Raw genomic sequence first — 22,077 nt, 5'->3', positions numbered from 1 at the left:
TAATTAAAATTGGACAAATTCACTAGCAGATGTTAACTACCAAGATTAATCAACCACCTGTTCAGTTTGAGATCTGACAGATCTACTGGCAAACAGAAAAAGGCACATTTGACTGCCTGCCTTGGAGACCAATGGAAATAAGGAGATTCCAACTTGCCTTGTGAGATAGGGACATTCCTCCAATAAACAATGTTACTAACAAAACACTTATTTATCATAAACTGTAAATTTGGCTCAGTACACACTCTGAGAGTTAGTTCATAGTGCCTGCTTGCTAGAAGCCAATGCAAAGCATATATTTATAGTGTAGCATTGCAGTGCTGACTTTTCAGGCCATTGATAGTAAATATTAATAGGTATGTACTTTACTACTCCAAGGAAGCTGGAAAAGTGTTAGTGGGTACCAATTTCCAGAATGTGGTCTAAGGATTTGCAAAATTTAATTAAGTGTAAGAAAAGTGACAGCAAATGTTTCAATGAAATCTCCAGAAGACTAAATAATTAATCTGTTCAGTTTGATGTCTAACATTCCCTTTCTACATTAGGATACCATCATCCAGTTTACTCATCTGTAAAATATTCCCAGACAGTGCCATCCTCTGTCATGTGGATGGTATGAGTGATTCTGTTGAGCAGGTGTAAAGATAGTGGTCAGCAAATCTCTGACATAAACCTGAGTCCTTTGCTTTCCCAGCCTTGGTGTAGAAATGTCAAAAAGAAGGTTGAGCAGCTTCTTGCCTATCTAATGTGAATGAAGTGGAAGAAATGTATTTAATGTACTTCCTGCTGTGAACAGCATGAGTCTTCAACAATTCCACTATGGCAGGAAGACTGTCAGCCTGGCTGTAAGGCTGCGTGCTCTCACGGCAACACTAAACACAGCAGCATGGAATAAAAAATCACATGGGGGGACAGGCACTTAAAAAAATGTGTAGTACACAAAATTACTGAAAGTATTTTCCCCTTAGGTGCAATCTTCCAGCTCTGCATTCACCACACCTCTTCTCTTCTGGTTTCCAAATGTGATTACAAACTGAGTTTTAAATTTGCCCACAATAAAAAACCAAGTACGTAAAAGAGAGTCTAAATTAGCACAGCAGTCAAAATATTGGGACTATGAAAAAGCAGAGCTTTGACTCAAACCTTGTTAAAGCATTTTGTATCAGACTTGTGGCATACAACACAGTAACATTGTTAGTGCTGGAACCAAATTACAGGCTCTTCATTCCCATATGAATACTAACACCTTAGATCTCATTTTCTCTCTCTCTCTCTCTCCGAAATGATTTCAGAGTCACCACTTCAGCTGGTAAAACAGAGAGCACTTCCAGGCTGATCTAGCTTAGTTGCTAAGTGCCTGAGGATTAAGACATTTCCATGGAAGAGCAGGGTCTGAGTGTTTTCATGAGTCTTATACTGAATTCCAGGATTCCTCTGTCTACAGAGAATGAAAAGTGCACATTAACCTCATCTTCCTTTTCTAAGATGCATATTTATGTGTTATGTAAAGTGCTTTCTTTAAATGAGCTTTATGCTGAACTCTGGGCTCTCCATGCACTATAGGTATGTCCTTCATGCCCAGTAGTGCTTAAAACTTTGTATTCACAAATTAAATTTCTGAAGTAGGGTTTCATAAATCAATGTATTCAGATGCACCGGGTATCCCTGGTGACTGGGCTCAACAATTTAGATAATTGTCCTAGCATGGAATGTTTCCTGGGAGTACATCTCTCTTTTCAATAACTATAGAAGAATCCTGTAATAGCCTATTTGAATGAGATGACTAAAGTTATAGAGGCTAATACCAAGTGAGATTAGAAACCCTCCAGAAGTGGATGATTCACACAGGTTTTTTCCCTATGCATGCTTTTCTTCCATGGTTCACAGTGAATAACTATCACATCTGACTCAAACAAACCATGTTTTTACTTTTTAGTGCCTTAACTGTAGTGGCATGTATAACTTTGAATCCAGGATTTCCATGTGAACTTTTTTCTGCTACTTACTTCATTAACTTAATAATTTTCTTTTTTTCTATCTAACTTTAGTACCTACCAGGAAAAGTCCCTTCCAAATTAGCAGATGTCCCAATAGCAGCACCAATCTGAAAATTCACCATTCACAATATATAAATATACCAGTGCATGTTCTACGTACTACAATATTTTTCCCTCAGATTTGGCTTTGGCAGAACATCACAACTGTATAATCCCCAATTAAGCTTTTCAGTTGCCCAGAATTTAGTTCACCAGAGCATGCTTTTTACTTTTTTTATTGTCAGGATTACATAGCAACTACAGCATTTTAGTTAGACCCGAAGGGCATTCTCTAAAAATAAAAGACTTGGATGGTAGGTGCTGAAGGTGAGTGTTTCCTAATTAACTCACATTGAATGCCAGAGGAGATAAGACAATGCTGCTAGTGCTGACTTGAGTTCCATAGGAAAGATCTCATGCAGTATTATTAAACTTTGACCTTTGCTATTTCTGTTGTTTGGCCTGAAGAAGTCAACACATAATGTTAATCCAGTCACAGTTCTTGGAGACATCACTTAATGACACAATGTGACATTTGTCCAAAGAAACTCTGTTGAGTAGAAGATTAATTTAAACAAACAATGAGAAATATGTATCAGTAGGTGTGAAGTTGGGACTAAAGTGGACCACAGAATTTAGCATTACAGCATTACTACAGCTGATAGGCTATTACAAATGCGCTGAAGCTTCTACCAACCTCTGTCTTAGACATCTTCTGAATTAAATCTTACTGTTAAAAGCTAAAGAAATTTTTTTTTCACATACCACGCTGGTTTAACTTAGTAAAATTAATTTTGTGCACTGCAAACAATAATAACCAGTGCTGTTAAAAATCCTCTGTTTATTTATACAGAATTTCAATCATGACTGCCAGGGTGCTAAAGCCTTACAAAAATATGTGCAGGTAAACATATATTTATATGTATGTTTGAATACATTAAAAAATATATGCAAAGTGTAATCTATAATTTATCTACTCTGTAGTCTGCTCTCTGCTTTTTATAGGTATGGCAGAACAACAGATGTTAGTTGAAACAAATACAAACTTTGCATGCTTTATATTTTTATGCAAACTAAAAAGAATGTCGTAAAAATTTTACTGGTAACTGAACTGTTTTTGCATGCCCTGGGATTCTTTGTGGGAGTCCTTTCACTGTAAAAAGTTCTGCCACATAATTTCAAATACCACATACATAACATTTTAGGTGTAAAAAGCAAAGTGAATGTTTGCAATAAAGTGTTCCAAACTTATCCTTCAAAAACCCCTTATCTTTCAATATCCCAAATATTCTTTACTCCTGCCAACAAACATAGATATTTCAGTTGCTACATAATGAAAATATTCTATTTTCATTTCCCAAACACTTCCAGCTTTTTAAAGAAATCCCATAAAGTTATTCTTTGCTAATTAATTTGTGCAGAAAAGTTTGTAGCTCTGAGGCAGCTTGTGCTCATAAATGCAGAAACTTAAAACTGAACAGTGGCACACAAACTAAGTTACTTCTCCTGCTTTCTAATGACAGTGTTAAAGGAGATTTCTCATTAACTTACCTAATATTTTGTGTGAGTTTCATAAAATATTAAGTTTTATACCCTGTTGTGACTGGGAGTCACTGAGATTCCCACTGAAGAGTTAGATGCTCTAATTTCAGCTCATGTCTGATATTAATTAATGTCTTGGAGAATCATTCTTTCCATCCCAAACTCTCCATGTATATATTTAAGCAGCCAGAACACCTTCAATTTTTGGGTAATCAGCGTCTGCATGAATACATATTTTTAATAGTTACTCTCTAAATATTCTATACTCTGCTATATACAACTTTGAAGTTTTTGAATTCATCAAAATTATCCATACTGTTGTAGAAGCTCCTAAATGAATAAATTAGTGTTTGCTATAATAGCAGACTCAGAAAAAGATTTCTGTTTTGGCTTGCATTTGCTATATGATCTCCTACTTTACAAGACCTGTTTTTTCAACCTGTTGTAGTCATTAACGCTATATGATTCCACAAGTGCTCCACAGAGAAAACAAAGTCACCTCTGTCACAGGATTACAGGTGAGAAATTTCAGGCAGGCTGAGTATTTATGAGGCAATTAGCTGGTGCAGACTTCCTGCTTTGAAGAGCTGCCTTTTGTATCCTTACCTAGAGAGAAATCACTTTGCTGATAATAATGGTCTGCTTTGGCATCAGACTTTCAAAGAGTACTGTGCTATGTAATTGCTCCCTTTAGTCTTTAGGAAATATGATGGTGTCACAATAGATGGTTTATGGCCTCACAGAGAGGACTCAAACAGCTTATCAGTAGTCTTATCTCAGAATTTACAGTTGAGATGTCAGTCTCCAAACTCCACACATAAATGGGGCAATTGTACCAGGAAGATTTCATGCTATTTCTCCTAGAAAAAGAGCTGTCACACCAATGCTGAAGCATTAAAGGAGAGGCTTGAGGCAGAATTAATACACGTATTTTTGAAAGCGGTTGCTGATACAGTGTACTGATTCTATACTGTCTTAGTCACACCCATTTTTCTAATCACCACCAGAGGTGTCCCTTTCAAAGCAATATCTTAAATCTATTAACCAGTTGAACAAATGACATGATTCTGTCAGCGTTTCCTTACTGAGACAATTTCTAAAGCAACATTACTCTTATCTGAATATTTGCTTCATTAAAAAGACAAAGAGAGCACTAATGGACACTTTTACACAGAAGTTCAAATGCAGCATCAATTCAGAAGAAATACAGCTTTCCTCTTGGGAGCTGCTAGATGGCTTCTGTCCCATCAGGGCCTCCAACAGGGCCCTTTCAGCATGATTGAATGGGCCCAAAGGCTTTGCAGACACAGCCTCAGAATCACAGAAACAAGGCTGCCCATGCAATGTGACATCTTGGATTATGTCTGTTAACGTGAGAGAATAGAAAGGTGCAGCTCCTTGCTCTGAAGAGCTCCTTGCTTGATTTTCTCAAACAATAAAATAGCAACACTAAACACTTTCAAAAACCCGCATAGCTTTCCAACAATATTTTCTAATCTCAAGATGGAAGCAGCATGTGTTTTAACCAGCGGGAAGAAAAACAAAACCCACATACTGATTTGAATGTGAGGTTCTTTGTAGTTTCTGTCCCACACTGGGGGTATCACTTCAATTATAAGGTATCTTACCATCATCCTTGTCAGGTACAATGGTAATGCGAGTGCTTGGGAATTCTGCACCAATTCTTCCACCCATGGGCATGCTCAGCAAAACATCAAAGGTCTCAGCCTCTTCATACAAGGAATCATCTATGATGACGATCCGACACGTTTTTTCTCGTTCGTCTTTGTCAAAACGTAGAACGCTGTTGTGATCCTCTGGCCTGGATATGTAGTCAGAGTAGGAAAGTACAGAGGTTGGGGCAGTGCCAGATGCTGTTCCTGTGGCACAAAAGGAAAAAAGTCACTACACATACCATAGTTACAATGATCTCCTCACAGAGGTGGAATTTTCTTTTCATTGTCTTTGAATTTCTTTGGTGGTAATATGGGCTGTGGACAAGGTCAGAGGTCTACAGACCCACTTCTGAGGTCTCTTCTACTTCTGCATACGGCACAATGGAAAAGCGTGGCTCTTCAAATCATTTGCACCTTTCCAGTCAGAAGGAATATTGCCTATCACAAGGGACAGACTGACAAAATAGCCCCTGTGAAGATAATCAGTTAACTATCTTAGTATATTGTACCCATATTGAAGAGACAAGTGGATTTGAACAGACAGAATGTCATGAAAACAAGTTATTTGGACCCCAGATCACTTTACACAAAATATTGCTTCAGCTCCCCAGATAAAAAATATTAATAAAACCAAAGGTGTAGAAATCCCATGCCCTGCACATGTATTATTAGTAAGAGACTGAAAGTCAGAGGAACAACAAGTATGACAATTAAGCAATATTATTTTGTATAATTTTTTCCAAGATGCAAACAAATGAAGGATAGCCAGGGCCATCACTGCAGTGCTTTCAGTTCTCATCACTTTCAGGTATAAGGGGCTGCATATAAAAATCTTGCAGAAATATAAAGAACACAGGTCCTCTTCACCTCTCCATGATGCTTTTTAAACTGCATTCAGTAATACTCTTAGACAGATTGCAGTGACGAATGCATTTCCAGTTGAGACTGAAGATATTTAGATATTTAGATATTTAGAAAAAGTAATTAATAGAGTTATAAACAATTTTATTATAAAATAGATGGAATAAATATTTTAAAATTTCTCTTTTCCACTCTTGCCATTTTTTCATTCTATAGTAGATTCTACTACCTTGTTGTGTGTAGCAGATGACCATCAGTTCCTGACTCACATCTCCACTTCTTCTGACTGGAATAAAAAACTCACCAATATCTTCTTCAATAGTATAGGTGGACTGAGGAATAAAGACTGTTGATTCTGCAAAGACAAGAACCTCATAAAGTCACGTGTACATTAGCTAAGAGCATTTTTGAATATTCTAAACTGCAGCAAATAACTTGCATTTATTGGCAATGCCACTAAATTGTCAGAAAAACTTGAAGGGTGAGAGAAGTAGAGTTCCATAGTGTTTCAGAAATGGAAAACCAAATCAGATCATTAGGTCTGAATTCACAAGCCCTTATTAAGTGGTCTGTAATGTGACTGATTTGTTTATCTAGGGTAAATGGTGCAAGACAGTGTTTGGAGAATTTGTCCTCAAAGTCTGTCTTTTTATTATTTCCAAGGTATTTAATTATTAACTGTTAACTGCAGAAGTATCAATAGCATAGCTCACACAGAGTCTGTGGTTCCTCAAGGCCATTATTTCATTTACTGCACCAAGATAACCAGGAAAATCATTTGGCATTGAGAAGCAAGGCTGAGCACCTGACATCTTACTCTGACTTGGACATTTGATTTTAGTTGGTTACATGTCTACACTACTTTTTTACTAGGACACCCAGCTAATACAGCCAGTGTCATAAAAAAGGATACCAGATCTTTTTTCAGGGGAAAAATCCACTAAGATGCATTCTGAACTCCTTCATTATTTTATGCTCATATAATCAGATTGATGGGTTTATGCTGTTACTGGGATTCAGGATCAATTTTGCTCTCATTCTCTCAAAAACTCAAGAACAAAAGGTGCATACACATATAGTTACAAAGCACCTTTACAGTTTCATTAGTGTGACTACAACCCAAACAGAATATAATTCTGTATAATATCAAAATAAGTGATATCAGCTGACTGCACAAAGCAAATTTTTAATAATTTCAGAGTACTTTGGCAAACTGTGTTCTGAAAATCATCAGGTGACTTCTTTGAAAACATGTTCCAGGTTTTATTTCTCCAACTACTACTAGCATGACTTGAGGTCAAAAGCCTGCCTTAAAAATGCTGTAATTCAGGTTTGATAAGTCCAAGACTACTCACTATTCTGGCAAGACAAAAATTCAGCATGATGAAAAATATCAAATCCTTACTTTTTTGTTTTAAAGTAAAGCAAAAGGCAGCACTAAAAAAAACCAACCCATTTAATCCCTTCTATTTCTCCTTTTAGAATTTAGTTGGCAAAATAAAAAACTCTAACCTTCTAAAACATGCAGGAATCTGATTTATTTGGTTTCCTCTCTCTCTCTCTCATAATTATTGAACTAGGAGTAAAATGGCACTATAAAAGTTTAACAGACATCATGAACAATATAAAAGTTTGGAGGAGAATGAGCTACACCACCACAGCTAGTACAAAAAGCCCATATCCCTATGCAATCTATATTTCTAATAAAACATTAACAAATGTCCCATACCTCAAGAGGCTGGAACAGCTTTCTGAACAAACTCACAGTCTTGATCCTAAAGCTACACAATTTAAATCAATGATTTTTTCACTGGAAGCAGACTAAAACTTTTGATGGTTCTTATTCAGTGAGCTTGGTAAACCCTGAGCTTCAAAATGTTAGGAAACACAGTCCTTCCCTCAAAGTTCTCTCTGTAGTTTTCCTCTAGATATTCCTTGATTTGCAGCTTTGCATTTCATTTTGCCCTCTGCAACTTCTCTTTACGTATAATCAATACAAATTCTCTGGGACTGTAAAAAATTTATCTTAATGTAAGAAATACAAAATACTGTTGGTGGCATAAAGAAGACTCAGCCAATTACCTTTAACTGTGCTATCTTACTGATCATAGAAAAGATAAAGAGATTTAACACATTTTCAAGTTATTTCTTTGTCTCATACATGCTGCTTTCCAAGTTAAGCACTATTTTTCTCAGTTATTAAAAATGGATGTGAGATAAGCTCTGGTTTAACTTGCATTTGTAACTAAGAACTAAGACACTTCTGATAATTACCATGCCCAACACTCTTCAAATATAATTAAGGAAGACCATTCAAGTTGTATGGTTGTCCAGCACTTACAAGATTTCTTAAGGACAGTTCTGTGTGACTACAGCCCAAGGGTTCAAGTGTCGGGACGCAGCGGAAAAGATGCAAAGCAACCAGAGCATGAAGAAAGGAGAATTAAAAATTCTTATTTTTTAGAATTTTTAAAATTCAGCATATTTCTTGATTTATATTTAAACATAATTTTATTTGTTCTTGACACAGCATGTGCTACACTTTGTCTAATGAACTTTACAATTACTGAGCTTCTCAGGTTGGTATCAAGGCCTAACTGATAAAACTCCAAGACCAAACTTCTTGTGATCAACCAGCCTAGAATTTCTTGTACCATCCTCTCCAACATGAATTACCATGGCAGAGTAAATCTCAAGTAAATCTCAGAGTAAATCTCAAAAAGTCAGCCTCCAACCAGCTCTTCAGACACATTCAGTCTGCAATCACATTTAATGGAAAACCTGTTACACCTAAAATGAAAACAAAGCTCCTAGAAACAACATATAAAAAAATGCAGGTATTTCGTAAAAAACATGCTACCTGGGTAATCCCTTCATCAAGCACTTAAAGTGATAGAGGACAAATGGCTACCTGATGCCCAAGCCTGTCTTCAGAACTATTTTGAGGACAGTAAACATTTAGTACCCACTGTTACTCACAGCATTTACCCTCCAGTTTATCTTTTGCTATATGCACATTTTAGCAGTACAGTTCTGGAAAGGTTCTCACCATCTCCTGGGTCAATAATTTCCACTGTGGATACAGCAGGAAATTCCAGAATTGCCATGACAGGCTCAGAAAGAACAATTTGAAAGGACTCAGAATGCTCATGTTCTCCATCACTCAAAATCCGTACTCGCCATGTAGCTAAGGTTTGACCAGGATTAAACTGCACTTGCTTCTGGGCTTTTCCTCTGAAGTCTTTATCTTTCTTGGCAGTACCATCTTTGGTGCTAATACCTGTTAAAATCAGAAATTCAGGTCATTATAAACATCACTGGCAATTTTTCTCCCATTGTGCCACATTTAAAAGACATGTAGAAAAATATACTTTTCACAACCTGAGAACATTCAAACTAAGTCCATTACTCTTGATCAATTTTATAATGGGTGTCACAAAAAGAGGTGGAAAAACCCCACATCTCTGAAGTTTCCATTTCCCCATAATTCAATTATGGATGCCCAAAAAGGACAACAGACTTTTCTCTCTCCTTTTAGCCCTCTGGATTCTCTTCTTTTCCAGAACATCCAAATAGCATCCTGACTGAAACCCTAGAAAATATTTATTTTTCTTAGAAAAAATAAAAACACTCCTGGAAAGTTCAGACTTTAAAGGGAAAGCTAAGGAAAACACAAAGACACAAAGGAAAATATACTAAATAAAAAATAAAAGAAGATGCAAAACCTGAACCGTTGCCCACATTGCCATTGCAAAAAGAATTTTTAAAAATTATTATCCTCTTATTTCAGTGTTTGCAGAATGACAATCATTACGTTAAAGTGAAGTTGAAGCTGAAAGTCCATGGGAAAAAATTCAAACAATTCAATCCAAAGAGATGGCACAGGTCTTCCAGCCTCAGATTCAGACTGCTATGAAACAGGTTTTCACAGGCATTTCACTCCCACTTTAAGGCAGTCTGAAAGACCCTTGTGGAAATTAGACAGTATTTCAGAACTGTCTCCAATTCATGCATTTGGCCTTGTTTAAATCCCACAGTACAATTGAAATCTTAAAGGCTTTTTCTAGGTTTTCAGAAAAAAAAAGCCTTAAAACTTCTCCCTTCTCTGATTGTTTCTTCCAGCTGCATTATTTCATGCATTGGAACACATGACCTTTCCCTACAAACCTTGCCTTTCTTTCTTCAACCTTGTGCCTCATCCTAAGTCATAGCCAATTTTATATAACCTATAAACCTATATAACCTATAAGCTTCAGCTACTTTGGCACTGCATATGGACCAGAAAGGCCAGAGTAAGCATCTTGACCAGTATGTTTTATGCTCTTTCCAATTCTGTAATTCCATTTGCTGTATTAAGGTAGTTGGAGGCAAGTTACTCAGACTGGTTTTGCTGATTTTTCAGTCAGCTGAATACTGAAACTGACCTTGAATCCATAGGTAGAAAATTTTGTAAACACTCTACCTGAAGGATCAGAAGTCACATCAGTATCTGTTATTCAGTACCAGTAATTAATTTAAACCACACATCCTTAACTATATATATTTATCTCTTCCATTCCTTTTCTTTTTTTAAAAGAAATATATTATCAAAGTTTGTTCACTCTTAAAAACAGAGTCTTTTAAGTAAGATCCTGTTGGTTAAGGTCTATATCCCCTAAATCTCATGCCAAAATAGGTATCCCTACTACATCTTGCTACCTGAAACTTCGGGTTTTAATCAGAAAAAGCCCTAAACAGAAACTTGCCAGGTAAATACTTACATATCTCTGTAAAAACAGCTTTAAATTGAGTGTTTTCTCTGAGCAGTGTAAGCTCATCATAGGTTTCAGCGTGAAATTGTACAAGGATAATGCTCCCTGCTGCAAATGCATCAGAGGACGAAACAGATCCAGAAGCCAGAAACAGATGTGAGGTTGCAGAATGTGATAACACAACCTTTTTTTTTCACCTTTCCACTCCCCAGACACTGCAAACAGTTTTCAACACCTCCTGTATCAGCCTCAGTTGACTGCCAACACTGAGTGAAGAAAATGAGCCTAATGCTGGTGTCTGCTGGTCAGACCAGCTCACAAGAGCCTTCCTGGAAAATGATATATGTTCATTGTTGCCTTTTCAATTGCTACAACTGTATTTTTTCATTATAGGGAAAAGAAGATCTGGATAGGAACTGTATTCTGTGACACAAATAAACAGTGGTATCAACCAAATCAAAGAAAGAAGGACCATGTCTTGGGTTGTTTATTCAGAAATTAATTGCAGAAGACAAAAAAAAAACACACACACAAAAGGAAAAATTTCATTATTTAACTATAGAAATAATATGCATAGCATATAAAAGATACACAAATAAACATATTCCTTTGAATGTAGTTTGCTTGTCGGGAAACAGCAGCAATAGGATATAGTTGCATTGATACATTAAATCAACTGCCTGGGCAGTGATTTATAGAAGCAACTGATAAGGTTAGAATTGAACTTACTTATGAAAGAGGTTTCTCCCAGGTATCCTCTCCGTTTAAGAACAACATCAAGATACTTGGTGTCCTCATTTACTAAGTAATACTCCTTTTCTAAGGAGATCCATGCCCAGTTTAAGCGAAAATGTTGATTCTTCAGCTTATTGCCTCCTGCAAAACAAAATTAAAAAGATACAATTAAAACATTTCATTTTTGTTAAAGATTACTTTGTCTTTTGAGGTTAATGCAACCTTGTATCCTGGGTAAGATATGTATCAATCTGGACATCACAATCCAAAGGTTTTAAAAATTTAAAACTAAGAAATTACAAGTAAAGAACTCAACCACAACACATTTGCTACACATAGGAGTAAATATTTTCTTAGATGCTTACAAACATAGCACACTATTTTTTTTATTTCTCAAGACAATAAATAAGCATTAATAAAAATGTATTTGGGGTGCCTTCTGTATATCATCCTAATGGACGTGCTTGTTATTACTCTAGAATCCTGTAAGTTCTCTGGCAGTAATAAAATGAGCTGCTCAGCTCACTGATGGCAGATGCTCACTTGGCAACTGTCCTCTGGGAATTCTGGGCTGTGTGTCTGTAGACTGTAGTCTGATTTCCTTCCCACAAGGTGCTGCTACAGAACAAGGTTTGCTCAGGTAGCAACTGTCTTAAATATGCAAGAAATTTCCTTTAGAAATCAACACTTCTGTACCCAAGCCGGTGAAAAAAGTGAACAGCAGAGAGACATATCTAAGCATTTAAATTAATTCACGGCTTAATTACTGGAGGAAGAGACAAATGAAGGTTGGTTTATCCCTTCCAGTTTCTTCCATGAGGAAGAAACTCCACATACTTTCATTCTGCTTCAAAGATAAGCCTCTATGCTTTTTATTGACCTGCCTACTAGAAAAACCGGGAACTGAAGTTGTGCAATCTCACACAGAGGCAAAGGTACTGTGTAAATGAAAGGAGGGAAATGGTTATTGAAGTATCTCCCTGCACTCCTCACCCTGCTCCTTCTGCTCTTTTGATCTCTGTTGTTTCTGACAAAGGGGAAGGCTACAAACACATGTATCAGAAACTAATGGGCAGCAGAGAGAACCAGCAGCTGTAGTGTTACAGCAGTAACTACAACAGCACTTACATTAGGTTAGCTGGATGTTATGTCTTCCCATTGGTTTATGGGGACAAACGTAACAGAATACTTCTTGTTCTCTAATCCAGCGAGAAAAGCCATTTGCGTGCCACCCTTGAACACACTGACCAATTTTACCATAAATTTAACAGAAGGAAAAAAAGTTTCTGACATATAAAAAGGATGGAAATTTACTGTCTTTTAGAGGAGAGAGAACTTATTTGTACCACTAGTGACAAGAAATACTGCTGCATGAGCTTACTACAAATGAGAATGTCAGATATTTGAAACTGCCAAGGTAAAGGAAAATTTTCTAGCAGAGTTTGCATCCATTTAAACAAAAGATATTCTAACCAGAGGATAGAAACAAAAGAAAATCTGGCATAAATTGTTCTCTTATCCAAAGAACTCAAGGTTAAATGTGCTGTGGATAAAGGATCTTACATACATCTTTTATGAATGAAATTTAGGAAGAAAAAAAAGCACAAGACAGGCAACAAAAAAGATCTAGTATTGTCTTCATTCCACCTATTTCTTGCTTTCAGCTGTTTCTCTCAATTTTTTTCATATAATAAAAAACCCCGAACAAACAAACAAAAAAGTTTATTTCTTACGGGTGTTACAGCAAGCCTCGATTTTTACAGACCTACTTCTGTCCCTGAAATATATAATGTTCACCTTTTTGAATGTGCAATACCAAATCCAACAGCTTTAAAATTTTAAGAAAAGAATATAGGAATTTTAAACCTTTATGTCCTCACTTTGTGCTTTTTTTCTTGTTCAGAAGACATGTTTTCTGATTTATACAAGCTTTTTCACAGTCCAGTGTCTCATAGAATAAAACCACTGTTCTTATTATTAGCTGCTGCTACTACTACTACTACTATTGTTATTACTATTACTACAGACCTCTAACAAAACAGAGCAAGAAGCATATGATACACCTTACCTTATTTCAGTTATTTATTTTGGGGCTAGAAATCCTAAACTTTATAGTCAAACCCAGGAAAGAGGCATTTTATAAAGCTTTGACTTAATTTAGGCATTTATTTTTGAATAAGATTAGCTTTGCCTTGAAATATACAAAAATACATGTGTTTTTCCTCAGCAGTGTTTTAAAACTCCTGTTGTGACCCTTTACATTGTAGACACTTTTATTACAGCCATCTAATGCTGGGTAAGATGAATTCCCCCTGCCTAATCTGGGTGCTACAACATAGTAGAGCTAAGCACCACACAAACACAGCACCTGTGAAGAATATCAAGAGTATAGCTTTTAGAAGTCATAAAATGTCAGAAATAAAACAGCACATGCCACTTTAATTGGGTTCACTATTAAAATAAGTACCAGCCCTACAATAATATTTCTATCAGCAGATGGATTGTGCACTGCTCATAAGCACTGCCCTTGGGCACAGTCAGACATTTAGCTGCTGGGCAAAGCATTAAGCTACTATACTCCAGTGACAGTTTTGCTTTTACTCCTCTTCCAGACAAGTGTTGGCAGTACAAGTACATCAGAAGTCTGCAGAGGGAAGCCATTACTTTTAAAACTACAAAAAAGGAAGGAGGGCAGTGTTAGAACATGGTAAATCCAAAGGAACTTTGCATCAATGAGACGTGGTTGGCAAGATGCTGCTAAAGCGAGGCATGAAAACTTGTTTCCTGAATTTTGCCAGAGATCAGAGTGCAGCAGTGCTAAATCAGAAGATGCTAGATGGGAAGTGGTGCAATGAGATATTCACGAGAAATGAGATGGCAAGAGTTGTGAGACACATTTAGAAACTTTGTAAGGCGCTGGAAGTAAGGATCTAGAGTAAGGTTAGTCACAAAGTGACTTCACGACTGAGGCTTTAAGGACAAAACCCTCTGAAAAGGTTTGCCTGTATATGACAAGTCAAAGATAGATATAACATGGACTTGGTCTTTATAGAAATCCTGTCAGCAAATTGTTTGCCTGTCAGAAAACAGGTGATGTATTATTTTTGCATAAGTCATCAAACAAGAAATTCCTAAAAACATCAAGTCATCTGGAAAAAACAGATTCGGTTACACAACATGAATACAAGAAGAGGGGGAGGAGGACTTGGTCAATCAACTGCTTGAAGGGAAAAATATTTAAATTAATATTCCCATTCAAGCATTCATCTTTCAAGCCATGCTGCTCAGATATCTTAAAGTTATAAATCCTTTATTTTTTGCATGAAAAAATACATATCAGATTGTCAGAATTTTCTATCATGGTGCAAAGAGCTTAAAGAAGGAAAGAATCAGTTCCAGTTTACTCCATAGATCACAGAGCTATGTAAAGACAGTATAAAAAAATAATTCTAACACTAAATTGCGCATCTTGAGCACTGTTGACCAGGGGGGCCAAAAAAAATGGCCATTCTGTAAGGAAAGTCTGACTGCAGTTTTGCTGTCCCTACAGAAACCGATGCATCTTGATGCAGATATTGACTTCCCTGCTGAGTATCCATGGCATAAATCAGAGATGAATTAGCAAAAGTGTGCCTACCCTGCATACCCACAGCCACACACACTCATTGTGTGCACAAGATATGTCTGTACAAACACAGCTATCTGGGACCTGTAGAGCTTCAAGGCACGATGTATCTGCTCTCTTTAGTCATTAGCTAGGGTTGCTTAATGGGGAAAAAAGCCCAACCTGTAAATTCCTCCTGGACAAAGAACATATATCAAAAACATGAAAGAATGGAAAAAGAGTTTTAACAAATCTGATTCTATGATCAAATGCTATTCCCTCTGCTATGACCATCAGAAAGGGTAGATCCTGTAAAACTGCCTTAATTTCATATGGAAATTGCAGTAGTGAAATGCCTAAGTTAACCCAGCACACAACACATGCCGCTACAAAGTTTTGAATTGACTTTAACAATGCATAAGAAAACCTAATGGTATTACTTGATTAGAAAAGCTTTAAAATACTTCACCTTTGTAAGTTAAGCAAGTATACTGAAATAGACCCCAATCACTAAAACAACTTGCTGAACTCTGCACTCTCCTGCACTCTATCTGCGACTGTAACTCAATATATTTGCAGAACAGTCAAAATGAACCCCCTAAACTAGCCCCAAGTGATTAGGGACTAAAACAATGCTTTCTCTGAACTACTCATGAGAAAACACACACTTCCCAGCATTATGGACTTAGCTTGCCTGGAGTATAATTGCTGGTATCCAATGAACTGCAGACAGTTTCCATCTTTCAGTACTTTCTGTAACTCTTTTTTCTGTTTTATATCTACCCCCAAGAAACAAGTTGGAAGGGCCACATTTGCCAAGGCTTAGAATAAGCCTGAAGCCATGCAGCAGAAGAAATATCTGAAGAATACCATGTAGCTGCTTTGTTACAAAAGGGATGGGGAAGTGAGAAACAAGACATGAATGTCAAGGTTATCTAGTGCACACTGAATTTGGATCCTCATAAAATTCAACTAAGCATCACTAAGGATGTCTCCAAGTGCAGTCTGGAGATTCACGCTGGGTAATTCAAGGAATTCCCAATTCAAGTCTATGTCCTGTTCTGCAGGAGATTAACTGGGTTCTCATTAAGAGGTTAACTTGATTTTCATTGACAAAAACTGTGCAAGCAAATATGCACTGGCTTTTCAGCCAATTGTCTCATAGCTCTAAATTAATTTCACTATAAATCAGCTCTGTAGAAATTCATCGAGAGCCAGGATATTGTCACTCTATTGGCTGCACCAAAAGATTATGAGTTTTCAAAGGAAAGAGCAAAGTGGATACAGAGCAACCCAATCTGAACCACCAAAAAAGATGCTGGAGCACTGTGTGTGTTTGAAAGCCTTTATGCATATTAAGTTCTTAGTTTGTAACTGACTTCTAGGGAACCCAAAGGATCCACTTGCTGATTTTGGATTCTGTGCTGTAAGCGAGGGACTGGCTCTGCAGGATGACCACTGCTTCTGAGCAGAAAAGAACTCCGAGCAAAAAAATTCAGTATCACCTGTGAATAACCACTCCTGGCAAAACACAGTATGTTTTGCTCAGGTTCTAGACCACAGGAACATAATCAACTGGCTCCTGTTCCACAAAAGTTGAAGACAAGAGATCTCTCTCAGAGATCCTTACAAGAGATCTTTCCTAGATGTAGGATTCATATAATCTAATGCTATCCTATAAAAGATGTATGTTTAATTAAACCTAGCTGTCTAGGCACAAGGAATGGAAAGAACTACATCTTCAGGAACTGCAGGCACATCTTATATGAACAGCTGGATCACCTTCTGGAAAGGTTTGACCCACTCCATTGAATGTAACGGGAGTGTGTTCAACCCACCAGTCTATATGGGTAACTAAAGCCCAGTTAAGTCATCTTCTTGACAAAGGAGGGTCCTGAGAAAACTCAAAGACACAACTGGCCCTGAACTGTAATATGGTAAACTTGTAAATTTAAATACTTTAGAAATAATCTTTGGAATATTTAAACATGGCAACAACAACAAAAAAATCTATTTGGTTTAGAAGAACTGTTCTGCTACTATAAAGTTATTTCCATGCTGTCATTAAACTAATTAGCATTTTGTGTAGTCACTAACTAACTTTGCATGAGAAAATTAATTTAAATTGCCCTGTGAGTATTAACAGAGAAAACCCAAACACACCACTCAAGCTGTCATGTCTATCATTAAACAATGCCCACATTACCTACAGCACAATACTTTTTCCTAAAGATCCACACCCTGCACTTCCCTCTGAGGGAAAAAAAACCCACCAGCTGGATTAGTTAAGGCTTCATACATGCACGGCCTGCAGCAACAAGTAAATTTATTAGATCTCTGACAACATATTCTTAAAATAAACTTAGTTTTCAGTCTCTGCTCACTAATTTGTTTTGTGGCGCCAGACAACTTCTCCCAAGAGGCTCCAGCTAAATTGAAGCAAGGTTCATTTCCTTAGCTCACAGAATAACGGGTTTAGCTCAACCATCTTAGCTACTGTCACATAGGGGACTTCTTTTCTGGTTTATGCCTTTAAAGTACACATGTATTAGCCCACAGGAAAACTACTATCATTTAAAGCCTACTCGGACAAAGTATTAAATTTGAGGGTCATGGCACATCCTAAGCCCCAGTCAGTTCATAAGTAATAACAGAAAAGTGTACAGCAACCTCACAAATGCAAGACATTACAATAGAACAGTAGTCAGGAGAAATATAATTAAAATCAAAATATTCTCTTGTCACCCTGTTCTTGTGAATTCTTCTAAGCTTTCTAATGTTTACACAGTCTGTTTTCTCACAGACTTTATGTAAATAATTAATTGTTTTACATTCTTTTCTAGAGGAGGAGATATTTGATAGACTGTTGGTTTGTCCAGTGTCATTGGAGAGGTAGCACTTTCACCCTCCAATCCACTGTCACTTTTGAAAATCTATGAATGTTAGAGTCAGAATTAAACTTCCCTCTTTTTTACCGAGGCATTCCAGTGTCTGTGTCTATTTCATGTCCTAAAGTGACATTATCTCACATCACATTGGAATAAGAAATTCCTCTATTCTGGGAAAAGAAGAGACCAATTTCCCCTTCATTAGATTACATTTTCATTTAGAACCCACTACTGCAAACTCCTACATATGTGCCTAATATTTCAATGCTTGCAAAATCATTCTCATGCTTAAAACCAGGGTGCATGAAGGGGTATCATCTGAAACTGAGACCACTAATTTTTCACAATGAATTTTAAATTGGTTTTTTTTGTGTCAAATTGGCAAATTTCCTTTAAAGAAGCAATTGAACTTTCCAACTTTCCAACTTTTTTTTTTTTTTTTTTTTTTTTTTTTTTTTTTTTTTTTTTTCTAGCTGTTGAACACTGTCTTGGCAGAAAATTCTCCTCCATTTCAGATCACAATCCAAACTCATAAATCTCAAATTTTACAGACTTAAAAGGAAAATGTATGCAAGAGGAATTAAAGAGGTTGTTATTATTTGCAAAACCTACTCTAAACAAGTTGGAATAGTGTTTCCATTTTATCAACTGGACTTCCTATAGCTCACTGAGCACTGACACAGAAAGCATTCTTTTAACTCTGTGTTAAAGTGATTGAACCACTTTTTGTTATTAAGTATTTACTTCCAGAGACATGAATTTTGGTTCCTTTTCTGTTCTGGCAATGCAACAAATAAAATGCCTGACTGACTGGAGGAGAACAAATGTCAGGCAGGTTCATATACTTTTTAATTGCTTTCAGAGTAATTGTACCAGGTAATATCAAATATTTGACTTTTAATATTATTTGACCAGAGAAACTCCTTTGTGGTGCCTTTCATCCTTTTTAAGCTATGTCAAACCTATAACCTTTTGCAGGTGATTTAGTCCTGCTCAGCAAGGGCAGATTAAAAATCAGAAAACATATAAAATTGTTGATATGAACAGGAACAGAAAAGGATTCCCTTTGAAGTCACTTACTTTGACTTGAGAAAAGCCTTGAAGAGTAGTCAAAGATATTAGCTCTGCTGAGAAAAGAAATATTTTTGCAATAATGTGTTATTTTTTTATGCCATGAGAAAATTTGTAGTGTTACTTGAAGTCTATCCTAAGGGGCAAAATTGTATATTCCTATGGCAGTAATTATAATATATTCCTGTATTATTTAATCTGAAAATCCTATGTTGTCGTCATAACATATACTACAAGAAGGAAAAAAACCCAAAAAACAACCCTGGAAGAAGCCAAAGATTCCTTAAAATATTCAAGCCCAAGAGGTCAAAAATCTGTTTAAATATTAAAAATAAGTGCACAAAAGTACTTCAGAAATGAAGAGTAGAGTTGAGAGCACTGTGAGTTTTCCAAGAGGATCTCAACAGACATAAAGCAGGACAGGGGACAGACGTGACTGTGAAATTATGACAATTCAATCTTGATAGTATGTTGCTTCCAACACATAATTTCTTTCTTTCTCTTCTCTCCATGAAATCTTCATTTACACTTCAAGATAAGTAGCAATTAAATTAAAATCAGCAGTAGAAAAATTGCATCTTTACCATCAAATTTGTTTTTATTATACAACAGACTTTAACAACTTACTTATGTATGGTTCACATTTTATTTGGCTTGAAAAGAGATTACTGTTTAAGCTATTTAAGTTGATTTGGCATTCCTCAAGCTTCTGAAAAATCTTTGATGAAGATTTCCACCACAGCTCTCCCACATGCATTGAGAAATTAAAATCCTTCAGCTTTTTCCCAAAATTCAGGGAGGCAATGTTTTTTCTCAAGTCAAGTCTGGCTCCCACCAAATCTGCAGGCTATAGCATACAGGCAGGTGAAGGCCTGGGTATCTCTGGTCTCAAGTTTACATTTTTTGCCTTAGACTTTGTATAGAAATGTGCAGAGGTGCGACCACAGCAGTTTGAACTTGCCAGCCAGCACAAATGTTTATTGCTTTTAAAGAAAGCTGTCTCCCACCCTTTCTTGAAAGGGAGCTGCATAGCACTCACCTGTTGAGACATGACCTCAGCCTCCCACATGTCACCTGCTGCAGCTGCTGAGGTTGCTGAGACACAAACCAGGGCAGTTCCCTGGGCTGCAGCGCTATGGGGGGCACTTGGGAAGTCACTGGGAAAACTCTTGCCTACAGCAATATGAACAAAGTTGATGACACAGCGCTAAGCTGTCATCACCTACCTCCTCCTTTTGGCTGGGGGTGTTAAACTTGTTATTTTAAACTGATTTCATGGCTGCTCAAAATATTAATTTTCTTTCCCCCACTAAATGTGACAGTGCCCTTGCTACCTGTTAGGATTTCTGCTTCTTGTAGGATGCAACAACATGCTAGTGAGGCCCATGGAAGCACATTCCAGGAATGTCACAGAAGCCCAATGGACCACAGGGCCATGAAGAATAGAGGATACAGCAGAGGCTGGAGAACAGAGAAGAGGTGAGAAGATGACAAAGCTCACTGGTTGCTCAGTGAGATTAACATGACATCTCAGATGGAATCAGCCTGGGCAGCCCTCTGGCTGCGCAAGTACAGATGGCTACAGAAACCCTTCTAGTCACTGATTGCCATAGCGCTACCTGTGAAAGCCTCTCCCCTGGATATCTTTTAAGAATACTTCTTTCTCTTCTTACCCTAATTCTAGAAGAAAACTGATGTCTTAATTAGCAGGATTGATTAATGAGAGGTACATGAGAGGTACATAACTTACAGGACTTTTTTCTCTGTTCTATAGGATCAAACAGGTGTGGATATGAATTAACAGCAGAAAATGAGATGGTAAAGGTATTAATCTTCACACGGACCACTGTGCAGTATATGAAATGTCACTGATTGCTGGTTCTCTGTTTGATATTTCCAGAAATATGCACATTTCAGCCCATCTATGAAAGCTGAGCGACCAGTTGGTCAGCTTGAAAGCAATACACTGCTGATCCGCCTGTGCAAAACAATCTATGCCACACATTCTAAAGAAAAATATGGCAGTGAGTTCTTAGTTAGAGATAGATCTGAAAAGTAATGTGATCCATAATAAAGTTTCAATCATTCTAACATATGCATATGTAACTTTACTCATGCCCACACCCTTGCTAAATCAGATCCTTGACTGGTTTCTCTGTGCCAGAGAAATTTTCCTGCTTTAACTCTAGTTAGTCGTATCTTGTCACATGAAAGGGTGAGCTCTAGCCTTAAGCTTTCTAAAGGAGTACCTGCTACATTGCCTATTTAAAAAAAAATCACTTGTCTACCTAGGTCGCTTTCTTGTTCCTTTTCAAAGAGGGCAAATATTACTAATATTATTTATAAGGTTGCATTGGGTGTGGCTGAGTGGAGTTCATTTTCCCCACAGCAGCGCTCGCAGTAGTGTGCTTTGCACTGGTGTTGGTAACCAGTGTTTTTTGCTTCTGCTGAGCAGTGCTCGCACAGTATCAGAACTGTCTCTCCAACTTTCCACCACCCTTCAGTTGGCTGGGGGATGGCAAGATCTTGGCAGGGGACACAAATAGGACAGCTAATCCAAACTGACCAATGGGATATACTCACTAATCACCTACAAAAGCAGGAGCTTCTTGCCTTTGTCTCCACTTCCTATGGTGGAACACTCCGAAATTTTTGAACAGATGAAACTAGATGTTTTTTGACTAAATGGAATAAAATGTTTAAAATCAGATGAACTTTCAGATCATTTCAAACCAAAATCATTCTATGATTCTAAAACTGGGTGCTGTAGTCCAAAGGAGGTCTCACAATAAGTTGTTTTTATACACTTTAACTAAAATATCTCAAGAGAACATATTAAGACCTTGAAATATCTTTGTCCAAACATATTTCTGATCCTTTGGACATGATTCTTACCTTATGTTAATAAATCAG

The 22,077-nt window shown here is 37.0% G+C and overlaps 1 protein-coding gene across 2 annotated transcripts in view; it reads right to left on the bottom strand.

Annotated features, from left to right (window-relative positions):
* The window catches only part of FREM2 (FRAS1 related extracellular matrix 2), a 120,651-nt gene that overhangs the window by 45,056 nt on the left and 53,518 nt on the right, over positions 1 to 22,077 (bottom strand). For both annotated transcript variants that reach the window (XM_041466993.1, XM_041466992.1), the window contains exons 3-6: positions 11,596 to 11,742; positions 9,165 to 9,395; positions 6,345 to 6,470; positions 5,207 to 5,458 (exon numbers count right to left, since the gene is read on the bottom strand). In XM_041466993.1, the coding sequence (XP_041322927.1) occupies positions 5,207 to 5,458; positions 6,345 to 6,470; positions 9,165 to 9,395; positions 11,596 to 11,742 (756 nt within the window). The remainder of the gene's footprint in view (positions 1 to 5,206; positions 5,459 to 6,344; positions 6,471 to 9,164; positions 9,396 to 11,595; positions 11,743 to 22,077) is intronic.

The sequence above is a fragment of the Pyrgilauda ruficollis genome, unplaced genomic scaffold (genome assembly GCF_017590135.1).
Source record: "Pyrgilauda ruficollis isolate IOZ18807 unplaced genomic scaffold, ASM1759013v1 scaffold20, whole genome shotgun sequence".
Taxonomy (NCBI): domain Eukaryota; kingdom Metazoa; phylum Chordata; class Aves; order Passeriformes; family Passeridae; genus Pyrgilauda; species Pyrgilauda ruficollis.
This window is presented reverse-complemented; position numbering and strand designations above follow the sequence as displayed.